The 19,896-nt window shown below is 36.6% G+C and overlaps 1 protein-coding gene across 5 annotated transcripts in view; it reads left to right on the top strand.

The window, feature by feature from the left end:
* Positions 1-19,896, top strand: part of ASAP1 (ArfGAP with SH3 domain, ankyrin repeat and PH domain 1) — a 134,249-nt gene that overhangs the window by 93,881 nt on the left and 20,472 nt on the right. For 4 of the 5 annotated variants that reach the window (XM_086608847.1, XM_086608846.1, XM_086608849.1 and 1 more), the window contains 8 exons: positions 1,507-1,640; positions 2,718-2,809; positions 3,610-3,796; positions 6,274-6,359; positions 8,408-8,523; positions 10,834-10,901; positions 13,304-13,411; positions 14,677-14,905. In XM_086608847.1, coding sequence (XP_086464973.1) covers positions 1,507-1,640; positions 2,718-2,809; positions 3,610-3,796; positions 6,274-6,359; positions 8,408-8,523; positions 10,834-10,901; positions 13,304-13,411; positions 14,677-14,905 — 1,020 coding nt within the window. Of the gene's footprint in view, positions 1-1,506; positions 1,641-2,717; positions 2,810-3,609; positions 3,797-6,273; positions 6,360-8,407; positions 8,524-10,833; positions 10,902-13,303; positions 13,412-14,676; positions 14,914-19,896 lie in introns of all 5 variants that reach the window. The other variant, XM_086608845.1, reaches the window with a different exon arrangement.

Here is a 19,896-nt window from a genome sequence, read left to right as displayed (position 1 = left end):
TTTGTAGAGTGCAAACTAATTTTCTAAGTGATGTGTTGATCATTCTTCAACCTGTTTTTAAAAGAACAAATATGACTTTCATACGTTAGTTCCATTTAATTCACTAAAATATTTTTGTGTGTTGTCTGTGCTTACTTCCAGCAGTTCAAGCCCCTCTGGAGTTTGAACTGTTCTTGTTGCACTGTCTCTAGATGCTTGTTGCACTTGAATGGAAGTTGCTTGGCATCACTGATCCTGTGCATGCTACTAAGTAGAAGTGAGTAATGCTTAGACAATGATTGTGGAAAAATTGACCTGGCCGGGATCTTACTCTGAGGTCTTATCTTGGCATGAGACTACTGGAATTGCAGTATCAAAACTATTCCGAGGCAGAATAAGTAGTCTTGTGCAAAGAATGAGACCCAGAGTTGGAATCCTGTCAGATTATGTCTTCAGAAGTACAGAGTTACAGGTCAGTTGTATGTTGCTTAGAGCTTGAGAAGAGTCAATTTGTCTTAGAACTACTGAGGCAGTTATGGGAGTTGGCAGCTGTTACAGCTTTCACAGCTAGAGAGACGCTTCAAGAAGGTGATGTTCATTGGGAACTGAGTAGATAGTATGTGTCTTGAAGGTGCTTACTGCTGCAGAACCCATCCAAATGAGAAATACCTTGATAAAAATATGAAGTGGAATATAATTATCTCAAATCCTGGAATTAGTTCATTCAATTATTTCATCATGTAAAGCTGCAGAAACTTCAGATTACTGTTCTCATTCATCTTTTAATTTATAGTGAAGTTTTAAGCGTCACTCCTGCACTCCAGCTTGCTGCTTTAAAACTCTGGACTTAATGCTTTATCAGTTACTATTTAAGATCAAGGAAGAGATTAATTTAAAGACATGTTTGTATACAAAATATGTCTGGAGCTTTTTCTTTTCCTTAAAAACTGGTCTTACTTCTTACGTAGCATTCATAGTGTAAAGTCTATTCTAATACTACATGCAGATCTCCTCCATGACAGCAATTATTTATTTTTTATGCTGGACTAGCCAAGATTCCTTAAATTTTCTACAACATATTATTGGTTTACATAATGGAAAATGATACGGATAATCTTTTATGAAGAAAGACTGTTTATTAAGAGCTAAAGACTAAAACCTCAAAGATTGCCAACAGTGGAATTTAGGAGATCTGTTCCTTTTAAAAACAGGAAATAAAAGCCTTACCTTCTTTCTACAAGAAGAAAATCCTAAATGTATTCAAATATGGTTATTCAGTATGGCTTTATAGGTCTAAATTCAGTGCCTTTGGGACTGTCCCTGTATCCAAAAAACATAATTCTGATGGTAGCAATTTGTGGATGAATTTGCACTGCGGTTTGGAGAAAAGTATGGAATATTCTTAGTTTATCTCCATTTGTTGGAACATTAAATGAGGAATCATTTCAGAATACATTGGGATTTCTTACCACCATTGAAAACCTTTTCTTGAACTTCGATTAAATATTTTGTTTTTCAATTCTACAGATCCAACATGGCTATCAACTAATTTGGGCATTTTAACCTGCATTGAGTGTTCTGGAATACACCGAGAAATGGGTGTCCATATTTCTCGAATCCAGTCTTTGGAATTAGACAAATTAGGAACGTCTGAACTCTTGGTAAGTTTCTTTAATTTGGAATTTTTTTTGTAGTCAAATGTTGACCTGTGTATAGGAGACATTCAGGTGCATAATTTATTGGTAATTTTTTTCAAGATACAGGTTTTGCAGAATGTCGTCTTCATATTTTTGTATGTATCTTACAGCAGTTTTTTTACTATTATATGTTATTGATGCTTTTCACCACTTGTCACTTCCCGTGTTCATTTCCTGAGGTTTTGCAGGATGAATATTGACATCCGTCGTGATCAGTGCCACCAGAATGTTGCCTCTTATTAGCTGATCTTGATCCTGAATCAGAATAGTCTAAACTCTCATGTGATTAAAAAAAATGAAAGCTAATTTAACTTGACAAGTGACAATGACCATTGTTAATTTTGACAGAAAAATTTTGGATGTATCTTTTAATTTGATGGAAGAAACCCTGTAACATTAAAGTTATGAAAGGAATTTGATATGACACTACTTAAAAAAAGGAAGAAAAAAATACAAACAAAAAAAAAAAAAAAAACTGTTACAGCAGGTTTATCTTCCCAGCTGTGTTTGGCCTGTGGGAAGACACTTGTAGCAGAAATTTTGTGTGGGAAAATTGAGAAAAGATAGAAGGCAGTTCTGGGTTTGTGCATAGGTTTAACATTATCACTAGTACTCTTTTGAAATCTTGAGTTGTTCACAAAGTTACTATTCATTTAAATCAAATTTTACTAAGCATGACTTTCCAGTAGGTCTGAGCTTCTTTCCAGAAGTAACTTCCTGATCAGTGTCCTAGCACTGTTTCAATGTTCACGCTGCTAATTCCTCCTTCTGTTTTTATACTGGAAGCAGGTTGTCTTGAAATACAAATAATTAGCTGCAACTGTGAAGTCTATTGTACAAGTTCTGGGATGATTGGATTCACACTTCAAAATATTTTTTAATTGCTTTAAGTGTAATCATCATGCTTTATTTTTGTCATCTTGTGTTCTATCTTTTATTAATAGTGTGGAAAACGCCCATTAATAGGCCAGTTTTACATTGCTGTTAGACCCAAAAACCCCTCTCCCTCTTTATTTTATTTCTTTTTTTCTCTTATTTCAGCTGGCCAAGAATGTAGGAAATACTAGTTTTAATGATATTATGGAAGGGAATTTACCTAGTCCTTCACCTAAACCCAGTCCATCAAGTGATATGTAAGTTTTGAATCTCTAAATTCTTTAACATTAAGTTTACTGTGAAACAGATATGTGATGTAACATGTCTTAAATGGTAACCAAGCCAGAGGAGGGCTAGGATGACAGAAGACTGGGGTTTGTTGCTCCAGCTGTTGAGTTTTTTAGAAATGCAGACTCTTGTCATGTAGTAGCATTTTAGCTACCTTAGCTTCTCAGTGTAGAAAAATTTAAGTTTGGATTTTGAGATTCATTATTTTGAATCTTGAATGTTTTTGAATTTTGTAGCATGCCCTCCAGTGATAAACACAGTTGGAGTAAGTGACACTAGCTTCAGGTACTGTCTTGAGACGGTGACGAGCTTTTTCTTCTGTTCCCTGGTGTAGGAGTTGCATAGAGAGCATAACAGATGTGGGTTTGCCACAGGAGACCTTTTAACCTATTATACTGTTTTCTAGCTGACTCAGTATTTTTCTTTTATCCTGTTTTAGCATATTTTTCATGATTATCCTGTTTTTAACATGCAGATATGTTTCCATGAGAAATCACATTTTAGGCTTTGTTTTTCCTTTGGTCTTAGTGCCCAGAGTCAAAGTAATTTCCGTATGTAACAAGAAGGCAGGGTAAAATCGGATAGGTACCTTGTTTTGGGCTCGTTTGCAAGAAAGACATGCATCATAATAATCAATAACACAGTTTTTATCTGAGAGTTTTCCTCTTCCTTTCTCAGCTCCTGAGTTAGACAAGGTGATTTTAAATTTACTCATTGACCCATTTCTCTAGAAAATTTCTAAATCGAGCTGTATTTTCACACCCCACAGGACTGCACGTAAAGAATTTATCACTGCTAAATATGTAGATCATAAGTTCTCTAGGAAGACTTGTGCATCTGCAGCAGCTAAACTGAATGAATTACTTGAGGCTGTCAGATCCAGGGATTTACTTGCACTAATTCAAGTCTATGCAGAGGGGGTAGAGCTAATGGAGCCATTGTTAGAGCCTGGACAGGTAAGCTCATCAGGTAAACAAAGCAGAGTATTTTAAATAATGTGTGTTTGTAAAATGGCCAGGACCCAGGGCTGCTACCTTAGATGCTAAAACAAGAGAAATAACAGCTGAAAATGGTGGGGGTTTTCTTGCTTTCCTTAGTGTGGCATCCTTGTAGGGAGGGAAAAGAAGACTGGATCTGTTGTCATCTGTTGTCATGGGTTTAAGAGAGTGTGAAGTGCAAGAGTGATATCATACACTGTTCTAGGTGCAACTATAGCTGTGTTGAAAAGCATGTGTTCTGCAGTGTGTTTCTTCTAGGGAAAGGCCCGGAGAGAGAGGGCTTGACTTGATAATCCAAGGTCACCTGACATCGTATCTGCATTTAAAGTAGTTGCTGAAGGAACACATATTGACTATATCCAAGTCTCTATTTACTCTGTGTAAGGAAAGAGCAAATCTGATGCCTTCACAGCTCCTGATGAAACATTTACAGAAGTACAATTTCTTTCAAAACAGGAAGAGAAATTTTATTATTATTATTATTTTTTAATGTAAAATTCTGATCTTCCTTCTGAAGTCAGTAACAGTTTTTCAGAAAATCATTGCAGCTTGAATTCAAGTATCCATGTAGAAATGTTGCTCAAGAGCAACGTAAGCTGTTTTTATAGATAATCGATGCTGTGTAACCACTTGATCAACGATGTTTTCTCCCATTATTTTTGACCTCGACTTGGAGAGATCTTGGAGAACGTTTCCAACAAGTTTTGTGAAAATAGCTAACTTGGCAAAGGACAGAGTGCCTGTCTGTATCTAGTAGAGGGAATAAGTTCAATATAATCTCAGCACTTAAGATATCACAGAGTGCTTATCGTGGAAACACATTGCACAGTCACTGACTACAAGGTAAACTTTCCATATTTGTCATCCATAGCAGTTACAACAGAATTAGAACCTTAGCATTTCTCGGCTACTACAGTCAGTGATAACTAGAAAGGTATGAACGCCAGTTGAAATGTAGCCTGCAGTTAGGATATTCATAGCAGCATTCTCCACTCTAAATTCTCTGATGTTTAATATAGTCATGTTTTTTTAAAAGTTGTGACTTTTAATTCTATGTATTGTAATATACTTTTTTAAAATCCCCTTTAAGATCGATAAGTTAATGAAAACTGATTTTTAGATTAATTTCCTATATATCTTTTAAACCGAATTAAACAGCATTAATATTTTCATTTAAGTGCATTAATGCATATATTATATGTCTAGAAAATAAAGTATGATTCAATTTAAGTTCAACAAGGAGAAGTCCTATATCTGAAGAGGAACAACCCCGTGCACCCATATACGCTGGGAACTGCTCAACTGGAAGGCAACTTGGCAGAAAAGATCTGAGGGTCCTGATGGACACCAAGTTGAACATCATTCAGCTGTGTGGCTTTGTGTCAAAGAGGGCCAGTGGTATCCCAGGCTGCACTGGACAAAGCATTGCCAGCAGGTTGAGGGAAGTGATCCTTCCCCTCTACTCGGCACTGGTGAGGCCATGGCTGGAGTGCTATGTCCAGTTCTGGGCTCCCCAGTGCAAGAGAGACTTGGACATGCTGGACAGAGTGCAGCAAAGGGCCACAAAGGTGTTTAAGAGTCTGGAGCACCTGATGTATGAGGAAAGGCTGAGAGATCTGGGACTGTTCAGCCTGGAGAAGAGAAGGCCCAGGACGATGCTATCAATGTATATAAATACCTGAAGGGAAGATGCAAAGAAGACAGAGCCAGGCTCTTTTCAGTGGTGCCCACTGACAGGACAAGAGGCAGTAGGCACAGACTGAAGCACAGGAGCTTCCCTCTGAACATCAGGAAATGTTGGGTTTTTTTTATTGTGGGGGTGACCGAGCACTGGCACAGGTTGCCCAGGCAGGTTATGGAGTCTCCATCCTTGGAGATATTCAGAAAGCTATCTGGACATTGTCCTGGGCAACTGGCTCTTGGTGGCCCTGCTTTGGACAGGGAGGTTCGACCAGATGACCTCCACAGGACCCTTCCAACTTCAACCATTCTGTGATTCTGTAAGAGACTCAATGTATGTAGGACTGTCATTTTTGTGGTTTTTTTTCCCTAGTTTTCTGGGAAATAGCGGTGTAGCTATGCTCGGTGCTCACCAAGGTGTCATAGAGCAGCAAGTACTGTAGACTCGCTCAGGATTTCTTGGCAGAATCCCTTTTAGTAGCTAAAATGGTTAAAGGTTCCTCAGGATTATTCCATCCAGCTGGGAAAAAGGGAAGACTGGTTTTGAGAAAGCTATGATCTCAGAAGAGTGTGATGTCATTTTCTTTGAAGCACGTGGTGTGTTTTAGAGATCAGAAAGGCAATAACTGTTTTCATCATAATTTCCTAATAGTATTTTGCTGTTGAAAGACTTGTTGTAAAAGAATAAGTGACGTATATTATAAGCTTTGCAGAGGTCAGACACAAAAATCTAACTTCTGTTTGCGTGCGTTTAGGAGCCGGGTGAAACAGCACTTCATTTAGCAGTTCGGACTGCTGACCAAACTTCTCTCCATCTGGTTGACTTCCTTGTACAAAACTGGTATGGATTGCTCATTTTTCATTAAATTTTGCATGAAAAATGTAGATGTTCAAAGCTATCCTCACAGTGTTTGCTCATCACTTTTAATTGTTCTCCTTAGATATGTTTCAAAAAAGTGTAATTTAATACCTCTGAGATGACCTTTGTGCTCCTAATAAGTAGAGAGAGGGGAAAGAAGTGCAGATGGAAAACATGGAAAGCAGTTATAGGATGAAAAGAATAACCATGTAGAGCAAAAGAGAGCGTTGATTTAGAACACATGACAGTATGAGACAATGTAAACAAATAGTTCAGGTAAAGAAGAGATGACAAGTAAAAGGTCCAAATACAGGACACATGCAAAGAAATCGTAAAAGTAGAAAACAAGGATCTTTCTCAGAAAATTGTGAATAGAAACTAGATTGACTTTGAAAAAGATGTCCTAATAGTTAATGAACTGTATTAAAGCTATTAAGAGAATAATCTTTTTAACTAGTTTATTGGCTGAGCTATTCTTTATTGTCAAGAGATGTGTTTATAGCAGTGAAAAACCTTAATGAAAACTTTTTTTTTAAATCAAGTGGTATAGTGGTACAACATTATTTTTTAATATATTTCACAATATAGGTAATTATTAAATGAAATCAATTCCAGTCTTCTTCTATGGTATGCTATTAAGTGAAAGAAGCAGCACTTGCTTGCTTTGTCAGACAGTGGTTTTTGCAGAATGGTGGGAGAGGAGCATTGGGGAAACACAGAAGACTCATCACAGTTTGCTTGAGCTAGTGGGGAGAAGGCTTGAGGATTTTTTTAATTTTTGTTTTCCCTCAGCATAGCGAGTCATAGCTGGCTGTTGAAATGCAGTCACTGAATACTCACTTTTTTCCCTTTCTCTCTCTAATAGCTCATGTAGGGTTGTATATAGGGAGTGTTAGAGAGGAAGTTTGGTCTTCTGGGAACAGCACAGACTGGGAATCCATCTTCCTCACATCATCTCCAGGGCTATATGGACTAGCTGTGCAACCTTCACTTAAAACTGTATTCTACCACCGCTCCCTCATGTCGAATGGAGTGCTGACTATTGTAGGAGTGTTACTAAAGTATAAAATAAAAAATAAGCTACTAATATTTGCAAGCTGTTTGAGATCGTAAGTTGAAAAATATTTTAGAAGCCCAGATTACTATTTTAAGCATTTTTAAAGGATTTTTTATGTTCGATTATTATTTTAAATGTTTCAAATTAGTTATGAAGCTTCATAGTTTATTCAGATAACTATCATTTTTTATGTGTTTCTGTCAGCTGTCTGTATTTTTGTCTCGGTCTCAAATTTAAGAGCATCTTTACAGCCATATGGGCTCTGCACTTGCTGTTCAGTCTGGGTAATACTGTGTGGAAGAAAAACTGTGATCTTCTGAGCTCTTTTAATTTTTGTGAAAGTATTATATTGATCTCAATATGTCAGTAACTTTTTTTTGAGAAACTTTGGTTTAGAAATTGAAAACTGAAGGAGGTACAGTTTTGACAAGCCCTATGAACCACTTTGCACAGCTTGTCTTTCCCTAACTCAGTGTGTACCCTTCATGTGACTCTCTTGTGTATCCTCACAGCCACCCTCTTCGTAGTTCCTTGAATGGGTGGGACTTACTAACTGTATCAAAGTGATTTTTCGGATGCTTTTTATTGGGCTAATTAAGCATGTTTGAAAAAGGTAATTCCAGTAGAGTGGCAGGTGGAAGACAACTGGCATGATATTACAAAGGATTGCGTTGGAATCATAGAGGTTTTTGAATCTTTGAGGTTTTTTGGTTTTGTGGTATTTTTTTTTTTTTTAATGAACATCTGTAGATGCTCAGTCATTTTCAACCACAGCTAGGAATTCCCAGTATGCTTGGAACTATTCTTAATAGTCTTTGAAAGTAATCTTTAATTTAAAAATATTTCTTCCTCCTTCTACTTCGTATTTGTTCAGTAAAGTATTTATGCATTTATTATTTATAGGGATGCTAGATCAGAAATGAATAGCACAGCATACTATACTTTTCTTGACTGGTTTTTCTTTTATGTTTAGTGGAAACCTGGATAAGCAAACAGCATTGGGTAATACAGTTCTACACTACTGCAGTATGTATAATAAGCCTGAGTGTTTGAAATTGCTTTTGAGGGGGAAGCCAACTATTGATGTAGGTAAGTTCATTATTTAAAACTAGGAAATAAAGGTTTCCTAAAATTTCTTTCCATTATTGTATCCACTTTTATTTATGTCCCACTGTGTTAAGTGAACTTTTAAAAGGAAAAGCAAAACTGTATTAGGAAGATGAAGACTTTACCACCAATAAGCCTGAAGGAAGCATTCAGTTAAGAAATGGAACTTAAATTCTTAGAAGATAATAGTGACAAAAATTTTCTAATATGAAATACTAATAGTAAACCCTATGTTTTCTCTGGAGTTTTATTTCTGACACATTGTAAATGTCCTGGAATTAAGGTTTGTTGTTTATATTGTATAATTCATCTAGTACTTGTATGTTATAATGCTCCAAATGACTGCTCACATTAATTCCACTCTAGATGGATGTGGGCTTTGTGTACACAACAGTTAATTCTTCTTTTGATATCAATGTCAGTTGGCACTGCGGCTTCCCCCAGCATGCTGTAGCCACCACGGTAGCTGATTAGGGAAGGGATTAGCTTTCTCAGCTGCATTTCTTCCTCTGTTTGCCACCTGAATATGTGAGATAGGTGTAACACTTGCTGTACCTGCATCAGTCTGTTTTTCATCATGACTTAGCAAAAGTTTAATTAAAAATAGAATCTCTGTAAACTGTTTGTTCATGCTTAGGATCATGTCTCATTTACTAAATGCTTTCCTTTCTCTGCCATATTTTCAGAATTAGGAAGGTATTCCGTGAATCCAACTTGTCAGGCTCAGGAGCTTAGTGTCATCTGCACATCTATAAAACATTTGCATTCTTTCAGTTCTTGATATAGGAGGGAATCTTTCTGAACAGTTGGCGCAAACTGAAGAGTATGAACTTTTATTTCTCCCTCTTTCCTTATCACCATCATTTTTCTCTACTGCCCAGTAAAAAAACTGTTGCATAAATTTAAGTTCATAGCTCAGTGGCAGAAGTCATTGGTTTCCTTGGCCTTTTCATACATCCTTAGAATATGTTATGGCATTATTGTAAGAATTTCATGTGACCTTTTTTTTGAAGGTATGCCCCTAGTTAAGAATATGGGAAAGCGATCTGAACAAGCTTAAGCATGTTTATTGGTCCTTCCAATAAACTCTCTCCTAGGTAGATGCCAGAAGAGTGTTCTTTCCTTTTGGGTCTTTTTTTTTTTTTTTCCTAATGCTCTCACATAGGAACTGCGTATCTTCTTTAGACCTTGAAACACATCAGGTTTATACTTAAAGGTTGAAAGTTTGGAATTTATGTAGTCTCTTAAGCTATGTGTTGACTTCGGTTCAGAAATACTGTATTTTCATTCCTTTTCACATTGAAACTCCTGAACCATCTCAGATCTTTCCATAAGGAGCGCTCCTTCTTCTAGGGATCTTAATTTTCAAATTCATAGGCCTTTCTAGATGACTGCCTTGTATTTTCTAGAATTCATGACTGGCATTCTGTATGTAATATTGCAAGTAGACATATTTGCTTCCAAGACCTCAATTTGACTGTTTTCAGTTCCCATTCACGGAAGTACTTTATAATCTGGATACAACGTAGAGCATACTGTGTTCCAGCATCATATCATTTACAGCTATACTGCGAGAATAAATTTTACCAAAGGTTTGTCCACATAAGGTTGAGGTGTGGGTGGTGTTTTTGTTTCTTGAGACTTGCTACGGAGCATCTAGGAAGGATCTCATCAGATGTTGTGCCAGAGGACCTTGTAGAGTGTTCCAATACCACCTTCTTTCTGATCAGGCATTATTTTAAAATGTAAAACATTTTATAGCCTTTATAAACATGAAATAGCTAGAAAGTTTTAATATTATTCTTGTTCGAATGTCATCTTAGAATAGGACTTCTGTCTTCAAATTCAGGCTTCAAACCACTATGTATTAATCAAAGTAAAACATAACTTGGATCAACATTTGATTTTTTTTTTTTAAATCTTAGAATAATGTTCTTTGTTAAGCTGTATTACCCTGTCTGCTTGCTTTTCCTTCTTATTCATGTAAGAGTTTTACTGGCAAAGGAGTTGAGTGGAGATTGAAATGACTAAATTTCTTTATATTCTTTGCTAGGATGGTTAGGAGGGATTTGGGAACTGTCCCAGCAGATGCTGCTGTTCAGAAAGAACCTGATGATACATGAAATGCATGAGCACTTAGAGTGGAATCTTAAAGAGCTGCAGCTGCCATAGAGTAAATAGACGTTTTTGATCATTTTTAGAAGTTACTCTGATAAAAATAGTGAAACTTAATGAATTGTTTCTTTAGATATCTCAAAGAATCATTTTCTTTTTTTATTGTTAATTTTGTAGTAAACCAAGCTGGAGAGACAGCCCTGGACACAGCAAAAAGAGTGAAAGCTGTCCAATGTGAGGAACTGGTAAGAACTGGGAGTGAAAAGGCCGAAGCGGGGGCGGAGATTTACCTCTTTAAAGATGTGATCTACCTAGAATATCGTTACCAATGTATCTGAAACTCGGTATCGCTGCCAGCTGGCTCTATGCTGATCTGAAGGCCCTACCATGGATGAATATTTTCTAACTTCAAAACACGACAGCTGTTCTCTTTATAACAGTTTAGTAAAAAATCTTACTTACATTGGAAGTACTTAGTTATTTCAATCAGTGTATTTGAAGACCTTAAATACTGGAGGGTCAGATATTTGAATTCCAAATAATGCATCACTCTAGGACATCTGAGCTTCATCACCTCAAAAGTTCTTCACAGAGACATTTCTATTAGGAGTACAAAACAACCTCTGAAATATTAAATCTGTCAAGACATTTTATGTCTGGATCTTTGTTTGACTTTTCCTGCGTTGGCTTCTTCCAGTTTATTTAATGGGACAGACAGTTCAGAGATGGTGAAAGTCTTCTTACAAGGAGAGTTAAAACAACTTGAAATTAAATCTCCTCAAAGGAGAAAGAAACAAAAGTGTTATGTCTGGAAGTTAGAGTACGAAAAAAAAAGTAAACCACCAGCTTCTGTGGGACTTTGTCTCTCTACTAAGCATGATCAGAGTAAAAACTTTCTGGAATTTTAAGAATGTACAAGTGATGTTAACAGACACTATACAAGAAAATTATTTGAGGTCAAGAAATAAAGGTATTAAGTTAAGGATTAAGTTAAAGGATTTTCCCAGGTGCTCTTCTGAAGCAGTTAGCCAGGAATAAGGATTCTACATGAGACCAACAAGCTTGTTTGTTCTTAGCCCTCTGAGGTGCCTCTCACCAGCATGCATTTAGTAGGCAAGTGAGTTCAAGTACTATCAAGAGATTAAAAAGTCTAAGCAGTGTGACAGTTTCACATTCAAGACAAAACCAGAAGAATTTACAAAACAGTTGTCACTTGCTGCTTAATTCTGTTCCGCATAATTTTTTGCCTTATTTTGATGATCCTTATTTTGATTTCCTCTGCAGCTGGTAATTTTAATTTTGATAGCTGAAAGTGCTTGTCATGCATCAAGAGAGCTTGTCCTTCACAAATCAGAATAATTTTCCATATTTCTGGGGATGCAAGTCAACTCTTTGCTATGGTTGATATGGTGGCACTCTCACTGACTTCTCAGTTACTCCCATGTCTGCTATGTTAATACTGTTTCCAGTGTTTTGAGTTTTCTGTCAGCTGAAAAACAGGTTAGCTGTACAACACAAAATTGGTATGGATTTCTTTTTTTTTTTTTTCAGTATATATTTAATAAAGTAACATCTACCATTAATGTGGACCAGCTGACTGTGTTGTAGAACAAACAAAAACAAGGGGATGCTATCAGTGAGCTTACCTAGCAGTTAATCATTTCAATTATTGCAATCGAAATTCTGCTAATACCTCACTGATTGTTTCAGTTAACTATAATAGAGCATTTACGCCTTTTCTCTGTTTTTTATTATTGAAGAGGAAAATTATTTCTGCATTTTTCTAAAAAGTGGCAATGAGATAATTAAGAGTAAAAAAGAAATATGAGTGAGCATATTGTTTACCATGGGCAATAAAAAAGTACAAAATAAATATCTAGATGTTTGCAATATGGTAGATGCACTAAGCTGATTTCTGTTCCATAGCTGGAGCCTTCACTGTGTAATTGAATTCAGTTTCAACTCAAGTGGATTCATTAATACTTATGTAACAGATTGAAAATTATTTGTTTTTTCCAAATTTTATTTGAGGAAGATGGTTAAAGGCTCTCCTGAATCAACTAGTACTAAGTAGACTGCAATTCAGAGGATGTGAAGGAATAAATAATGAGGGGAAATCTAAGCATTGAAAAGGAGAACTTACTTCCTCCAAATAACCATTAACTGCTATTTTCTTTTTTGCTGATTATTGTAGTAGTAGATTTTTAAAGAATGTGACTACATTATTTGGACTGGCAAAGTAGAGGAATTTTGTACATAAGACACATTGGCCTTATCCAGTGAGAAGGAGAGAAATATTTAAATAAAGGATAAATACCTTTTATTTTGATTCCAGCACAAGGATTGTGATTTTTGGAGGAGTAGTAGTTGTATGTACCAGAATTTATGAATGGGGCTTGGCTTTCCTTTTTGGAAAGGAAGGCTCCAGATGCATTCTGCTTTTGTGCGTATAGCTTCTCTTCATGTCGTCTTTTCCAATGCTTATCAAACATGACGACATCTACCCATTTTGAGCCTTTTTTGTTTCTTTTTAATGTCTGGAAAGGTTTAAACCTCTACATATTTCAGTTTATTGCTTGCTGTTAAAAAACTAACTTCGTTGACACAAAAGACCAGCAGGTATTTTAAGAATTGTTATTTCTTTCAGCTTTCTCAAGCCAAGGCAGGAAAGCTAAACCCACATGTCCATGTAGAGTATGAATGGAATCTTCGGCAGGAAGAAATTGATGAAAGCGACGATGACTTAGATGATAAGGTAAGCGTGAATCACTGATACAGCTTTGCACAAAAACTGTCAAAAATTTCTGTTCTGTGGAAAAAAGCTAGGTTTGAGGCCTCTATTAAAGACTGCCAAAGTGCTTTTTGAATACACTTTGTCAACCTAGTTATTACTGCCTTGAGTTTCAGAAGTTTTGCTTTGACAAGACGTACAATATAATATAAATCAGTAAATGTAGATTACTTTGTCATTTTATCCCCTTCTGAATTCTAGGCTGCTCATTTTTAGCTGGAGGGAATCCAAAGCTTACATACTTTTTTTTTTTTTCATAAATTAATTAAAAACCTAGTTGTTGAATCAATTAACTCTATTTTTCAAAAACTGTGCTTTTCACTTTATTCCTGATTAAAAAAAGAAGTAATGGAAAGACAAAACTTGAGGGCATGTGGTAATTGCCTTCCTAGAACATGTGAAAACTTAGCTTCAGTGTCCTACTTTAGCAAGTCAGTTAATTACTCTGTGCTCTGTTTCTGTAGTAAATGGGAATACACCTCTCCTATTTTATATGGCTGCTGTAGAAAGAAACATAGTCAACTTTTCATTTTTTGTGACACTTGGGACTGAAAAAATTGGAAACCAAAATAATTTACATGTCCTCAAGGACAGTAGAGAACAAAATGATTATCTGTGCAAGGAGCCTCAGGAGGATGACTAATGCTGTGTTGGAGATAATAGCCTGCCTGAACCAGAGCTGCAGAGAAACAGATCGTGCTCCATATGTACCTATTAATGTACAGCAGTCAAAAATTGCTGTATAAAATTTCTTCAAAAAGCAATTCTATACATTTAAGAGCTGTATCATTTAATATATTGCTAGTTTAAGTCAACAAATAGATCTGATGTGTCAGAAGTGGTTATTTATTTTTGATATACTTGATCTGTGAGGAGAACTGGTCTGAGTAAAGAGCTATTTGAACTGAAAATTACTCTTATATTCTAAAAACTTTACTAGGCTTTTATTGATATATTATTTAGTATATTATTATTGCGTATCTACTGTTTTAAGAACAAATCTAACTTTGTGTGCATGATGATTTGTTGATGCTGCGCTTTTTATTTTTCAGTTAGAAGAGAGGATCTTTCAGGTTGAATCACTGGGAGAGGGAGGAATGTGGGCTTATTCGTCCAATAAAGAAAATTATGCTCATGTTCACTAGAATATGTTCTATTGTATTCTTTCCCAAACATATCAACTATATTTAGTATTTAGACAGCTGTATAAAATGTTTTTCTATTCACAGCCTAGTCCAATAAAAAAAGAAAGATCTCCAAGACCCCAAAGTTTTTGTCACTCTTCGAGCATTTCTCCTCAAGACAAAATGACTCATCCTGCGTTTAGCACTCCTAGAGACAAGCAAAGACTCTCCTATGGCGCTTTTACCAATCAGATCTTTGCTTCTACAAGCACAGATTCACCCACCTCTCCAACTGCGGACGCTCCTCCTCTTCCTCCTAGAAATGCAGGCAAAGGTGAGTTTGTCTTCAGACTACGCTTGCAAGCAGTAATTTTTCCACAGTCGTCCTCGAAACATAATGTTTCGAGGTGTGGTATATTTTTCTTACAACATTGATGTGGTAGTAGGGTACAATGCATGTTCAAAACTTTAAAAAAAAAAAAGGGGGCACACGCATACTTTGTAGTGGACTCATTCATAAAAGTGTACATGAATGGGTGAAAAAATGATATGCTAAATTCAAGTTGGTTAATTTCATGTAGAAATTCTGTTCATATTTTGGAGGAGCATTTTTAAGCATTTACAGTCACAAAAATACAGGTGTTTCAGAAAAAGGCTGATGATGCATAGTGCACAGTGATGTGCTGTGTAGTTTGGCAGAGAGGGTGAAGAAACAAAGGTTTGGAGGAGAGGAGGTGCAAGAAGACTCCCTGTCCTTGCAGTCAGTTTGGAAAAAGAAGAATGTCAGAACGACTGGTGAAGTGCTAAGCAAGTTGATATTAAAGTTGCTTCCCTCTCAGTGCGTCAACACTCTCCTCTTCCATTTTGGTGTGTGCTCGAGAGGTATAAAGAGCAGCAGAGATACTATCAAGCCTGTTGCCAGATAGCTAACGAGTCACGCACTGAAGATCTAAACTAAACATCACCTTCCCTGAGTGAAACAACCATTTTGCTCTTGTAGAATTGTCCATAAGGAGAGTTTGTCCTGCAGTTCAATTAGTTTTACAATCTATGTTTAGTTGAAATGAAGGAGATGCTTTTGAGATGATTCTTCTTCTTAGTAATAGTAGAGACACTGTTCGTAGTGCTCAAAAGGGAAGATAACTTGTTTCTGTGTGAGACTTCCTCTTGCGGCCGTAGTGGATGGTGATTCTTTGACCTGGATACCTCTACACTTCAAGTTTAGAGGACATGCTTATGGAACAAAACCTATTACTTTGTGACATTTGTGCAAATCTACCTTTTAGAACAAAAAACCCTTTGTCTTTTCTCTTTGTTTACTTATTTAGTTTAGAAATAGCCAGATTATGTTTTTATGATAGACCTGTTAAAGAAAACTTCAGTTGTGATGAAGGCTACAGTATAGTTTAAGGCTTCAGCAGTTATGCCAAAGGACCGTCCCTCCTCTTAGCACTGCTGTAACTTCATATTTCATTTTCTCAACTAGTAGTTAACTTCATTCTCAAAAATCACAAAGAACTGCTCTCACTAAAACGTGAAAGAGTAAAAGGGCCAGAGCAGTCTGTTGGGATCAGATACCTGCTTTTGTACGTGGTTCAGATGCTGTGCTTAAGAACTACTGTTCCACCATCAGTCTTTGTCATGTACTGGCAACTTTTGGATGAATTCCTTGGCTCTCTTTTTTTAAACAGGTTTGTTTTTCATTAAGAGGCAAAGTGATTTTGCCAGGGTATGCGTTTTCACAATCTGAGTTTCTTTATATATATGTCATTTTCACTGGAGACTCCTTTGTACTCCTTGTGACTTTACTATGTTGACCTTCCTGTTGAAGTTTCTAACTTCACCACCACCACCACCTTTTTTTACATCCTCTGTCTAACAGTCTGCTACTGGTTGTCCATTGTCAGAGACAGTATACTCACTTAGATGTTCCTTTAATCTGACCTAGGATAGCTTTTTCTTTTTGTCATAAAGTTGCAAGACTTGGAAGCTAATTGTGAATCTCATTTCTTTATGAAGGTTAAGGAGCTTGTGTCTTGTATCCTTCTGTATGCTGCTTAGTATGTTGTCAGTTTTCAATGGATTATAATGAACAGTATTTCTTTTGTCCTTATATAGTGTAGCTCTCATATGGCCTTACTCAGAAAATTGTCTTTTTCTCCAGGAGGGGGAATATTGACGTGCATATTTCATTCGAAGTATGTATTCAAGTTCCAGAAATGCTAGACATTTTCCTAGATGTACCTGTAAACTATTCCCCAGATGAGTGGATGAACACAACACCAAAGCTACTTGGAAAGAAATGATGCGCTGAATTCTTTCGTGTTTTCATGTCAAGGATTATGCAAAAGAAATCCTTATTTAAATTGCAACAAAATAAAGATAATATCACAAAAACAGAGAGCCATTGCCTTCTAATGACAATAGTTACATTAATTGCTTTGTCAGGGGGAAATTGCCAGATTCACTGTGTGAGTCTGAGTGAGAGGTTGAGTGGAACTACGGTCAAGTTAAAGTCACCAGGCTTCTCTGATTCAAACATGCCAAAATTTATGATCTGTGAGTGATGCTGATTTTTTGATTGATTTCCATTCAGTAACATTATAAGTTATTTAATCAGTTTTAGAAGTATCCCTTAGATACAGATCGGTGCTATCTGTGTTTACGGGACTTAAAAGGACAGGGGAACAAAGTGGCAAATGCACAGAATATTCATTGGTCTGGAAAAGTCGCTCTAGAAGCATCATTGCAGATGCACTTAGGCTTTATTATAAACTGTGCTACACCTTGTTGTCTTCCCCTGCTCTTGTTCCCAAACAGATTGTTTGAAACAAAAAGTAGGATTTCTTCACTTCCATAACACACTGGTGACACATCTTAATTTTGTTTCTGTAGGAGAAAGGAATCCTTTAGAATTTATCTGTGCTCTTCATATTAGTATTAAGAGAGTATATCCCTTACATCGAAGTTTAACATACACCCTTGCTTATCAAATCAATTTTTTGTTAGAAAAGTTCATTTTAATAGTTACCTATTTAGGATTATATGAAAACATAGTATTACATTTTGCTCTAAGTTCGCTAAATAGCAAAAGTAAGAAAAGCATTGAATCTGTAATTAAATTTAAGCTTATCTTCTGTCCCCAAATGTAACCTGATCTTTGTCCCTGCTCTGCTGTGATGCCCCAGCAAATACCATGGGACCCTGCTAGAGCATGGAGACAGTCTGCAGGGAGTGGGTAGCTGGTGGGATCTGTATTGTAGAAGGAGGCAGAGGATTTTAAAGTTTCATGTTTTTTAGCCTTTGAGGCATACAGATAAAACTCTTTTCCAAAACATGTTGTATATTTAAAGAAAACCACCTCGCTTTAGCCCTCTGTAAGCTGGCTTCATTCACCAGTGAAGTTCTTTGGTAGCAAGGTTCCATGGTGTTTGCTGAGATGGCACAGCGGGCTGGAAACCATCAATTGTGAATTTTGTGTTGGGGTCGAAGGTAAGTTTAAAGCAATTTGTGTAATACACACCACTCTTGCCCATGGTTTCCAGCGAATGCAGTGTCTAAAAGTGTTTGATTCATCATTCAAGTTGTATAGGTACAATTGTTGGAGGACATGCATAAGGTGATTTTTTTTTTTTAAGTTTCTCCGTACATCATTACAATGTAAGTCCAGATTTTCCAGTTTGATCACTTTTCAAAATTGTCTCAAAAATACTGGAAAATTAGTGTGTTCTACTCTATACTAGCTCGTTTGTGGATACATCTTACTTTCTGCTATCTGCTACAGATTTAGTTAGTCCTAATGGAATGAAAAGTGTAGGGTGAGTACAGTAGCTGCATAAGTCAACCACTGTATGCCTTTTCCAGTAGTTTATCTAAGCTTATTCAGGTTCAACTAACTTGTGCTGTCAGTCAAGTCTTTAGTCTGTAACATTCTGAAAATTTTTTTTTTTTAGTCTTTCAAGTTTACACCTGCGTTATGGCTCCACACATCTAGCAGGTCTTCTGCCTGTTTTTTTACAAAAAGCTTTTAAAAAAAAAAAAATCAACATTTAAGTAGCTGCATGACTCAGCACAGTAGCTAGGTAAACTTCTTCACAACCTTAATTGCAAATCCAATGGGAAGGCAGTGTCGTTAACTAGTTTTGTAGAAGTGTTAGGCCAAATTTCCTTATTTTTAGCAGAAAGCTAATTGATTTTTAATGGTTCTGCCTATTTCTTTCATATGGGATGAACATGGACGTTAGGAATCAATTTCGTGCAATGAAGTTAAGTTTGGATCTTCAATACAGATTTGCATATTTTACAGTCTCTTTCACAGCCCTAATGTTGGGTACATAAACCCAGAAGGCACTTCCTTTGTGCTTCCAGGCCACTGCAGACACCGTGTCATATAATCTCCTGCTTCACTTGATCAAACTCAATTTCTAACCAAATTAGCTTATTTGCATTTACTAGTAATTTCTAGAAGTTGTCTGACTGCATTGCTCACAGGATTAGAAATCTTCTCAAATCCAGTAAATTACTTTGTTCAGGTACCTACCTTGCCATTTAGCTGCAGTGATTTTTCTGTCATGGGTGTCTGTATCAAGGCACTACCTGGAAGAGCATAGAATCATAGAACAGCTTGGGTTGGAAGGGACCTCAAAGATCATCCAGTTCCAACCCCCCTGCCATCGGCAGGGACACCCTCCACTACACCAGGTTGCTCAAAGCGTCATCCAGCCTGACCTTGAGAACTTCCAGGGATGGAGCATCCAGCAATCATACAGGTCTCCATTTTTTTGTTTTGTTAGACTAAACAAACCACGTGTCTTTCACCTTTTCTGATAGAAGAGTGTTGTCATTCTCCTGTTATCCAAGTTCTCCTCTCATCATACTAGCCCTTCTCTGACCTCTGCTGTTTCAATCAACTTTCTTAAATACAACTGACTGGAAGTGTAGGAACAGCATTGTTCCCACACAAACCTTGCTGTTTCTGCTGGAAGTACTACATTGAAACATCCTTTCATTCTCTTTATTTTTTTAGGGTTGCATCATACTATGGTGTATCAGGCATTACACAGATAGTCTCAACTATCATCTTCAACTGGCGTCCCTAATTTAAAGTACAAATGCTTTCTCAGTCTAGAATTTTAATGTTGTATATACTGTTGTATTTAATCTCATCTCTCTTACCTCAGCCTTTGAGGTCATCCAGTTTCTTCTGTTTAGTTTGAATGCTTTCAAGATTCTACAGCTCTCTTGCATATACTTAAAGACTTAATATTTTAAATATTCTTCTAAATGTGTTGTACATTTTGGTTAAATAATACTGCTTATCTCCCT

Source organism: Tauraco erythrolophus, chromosome 3 (genome assembly GCF_009769465.1).
Source record: "Tauraco erythrolophus isolate bTauEry1 chromosome 3, bTauEry1.pri, whole genome shotgun sequence".
NCBI lineage: Eukaryota > Metazoa > Chordata > Aves > Musophagiformes > Musophagidae > Tauraco > Tauraco erythrolophus.
The sequence above is the reverse complement of the archived record's forward strand: the minus strand, read 5'-3'. Positions and strand labels throughout refer to the sequence as shown.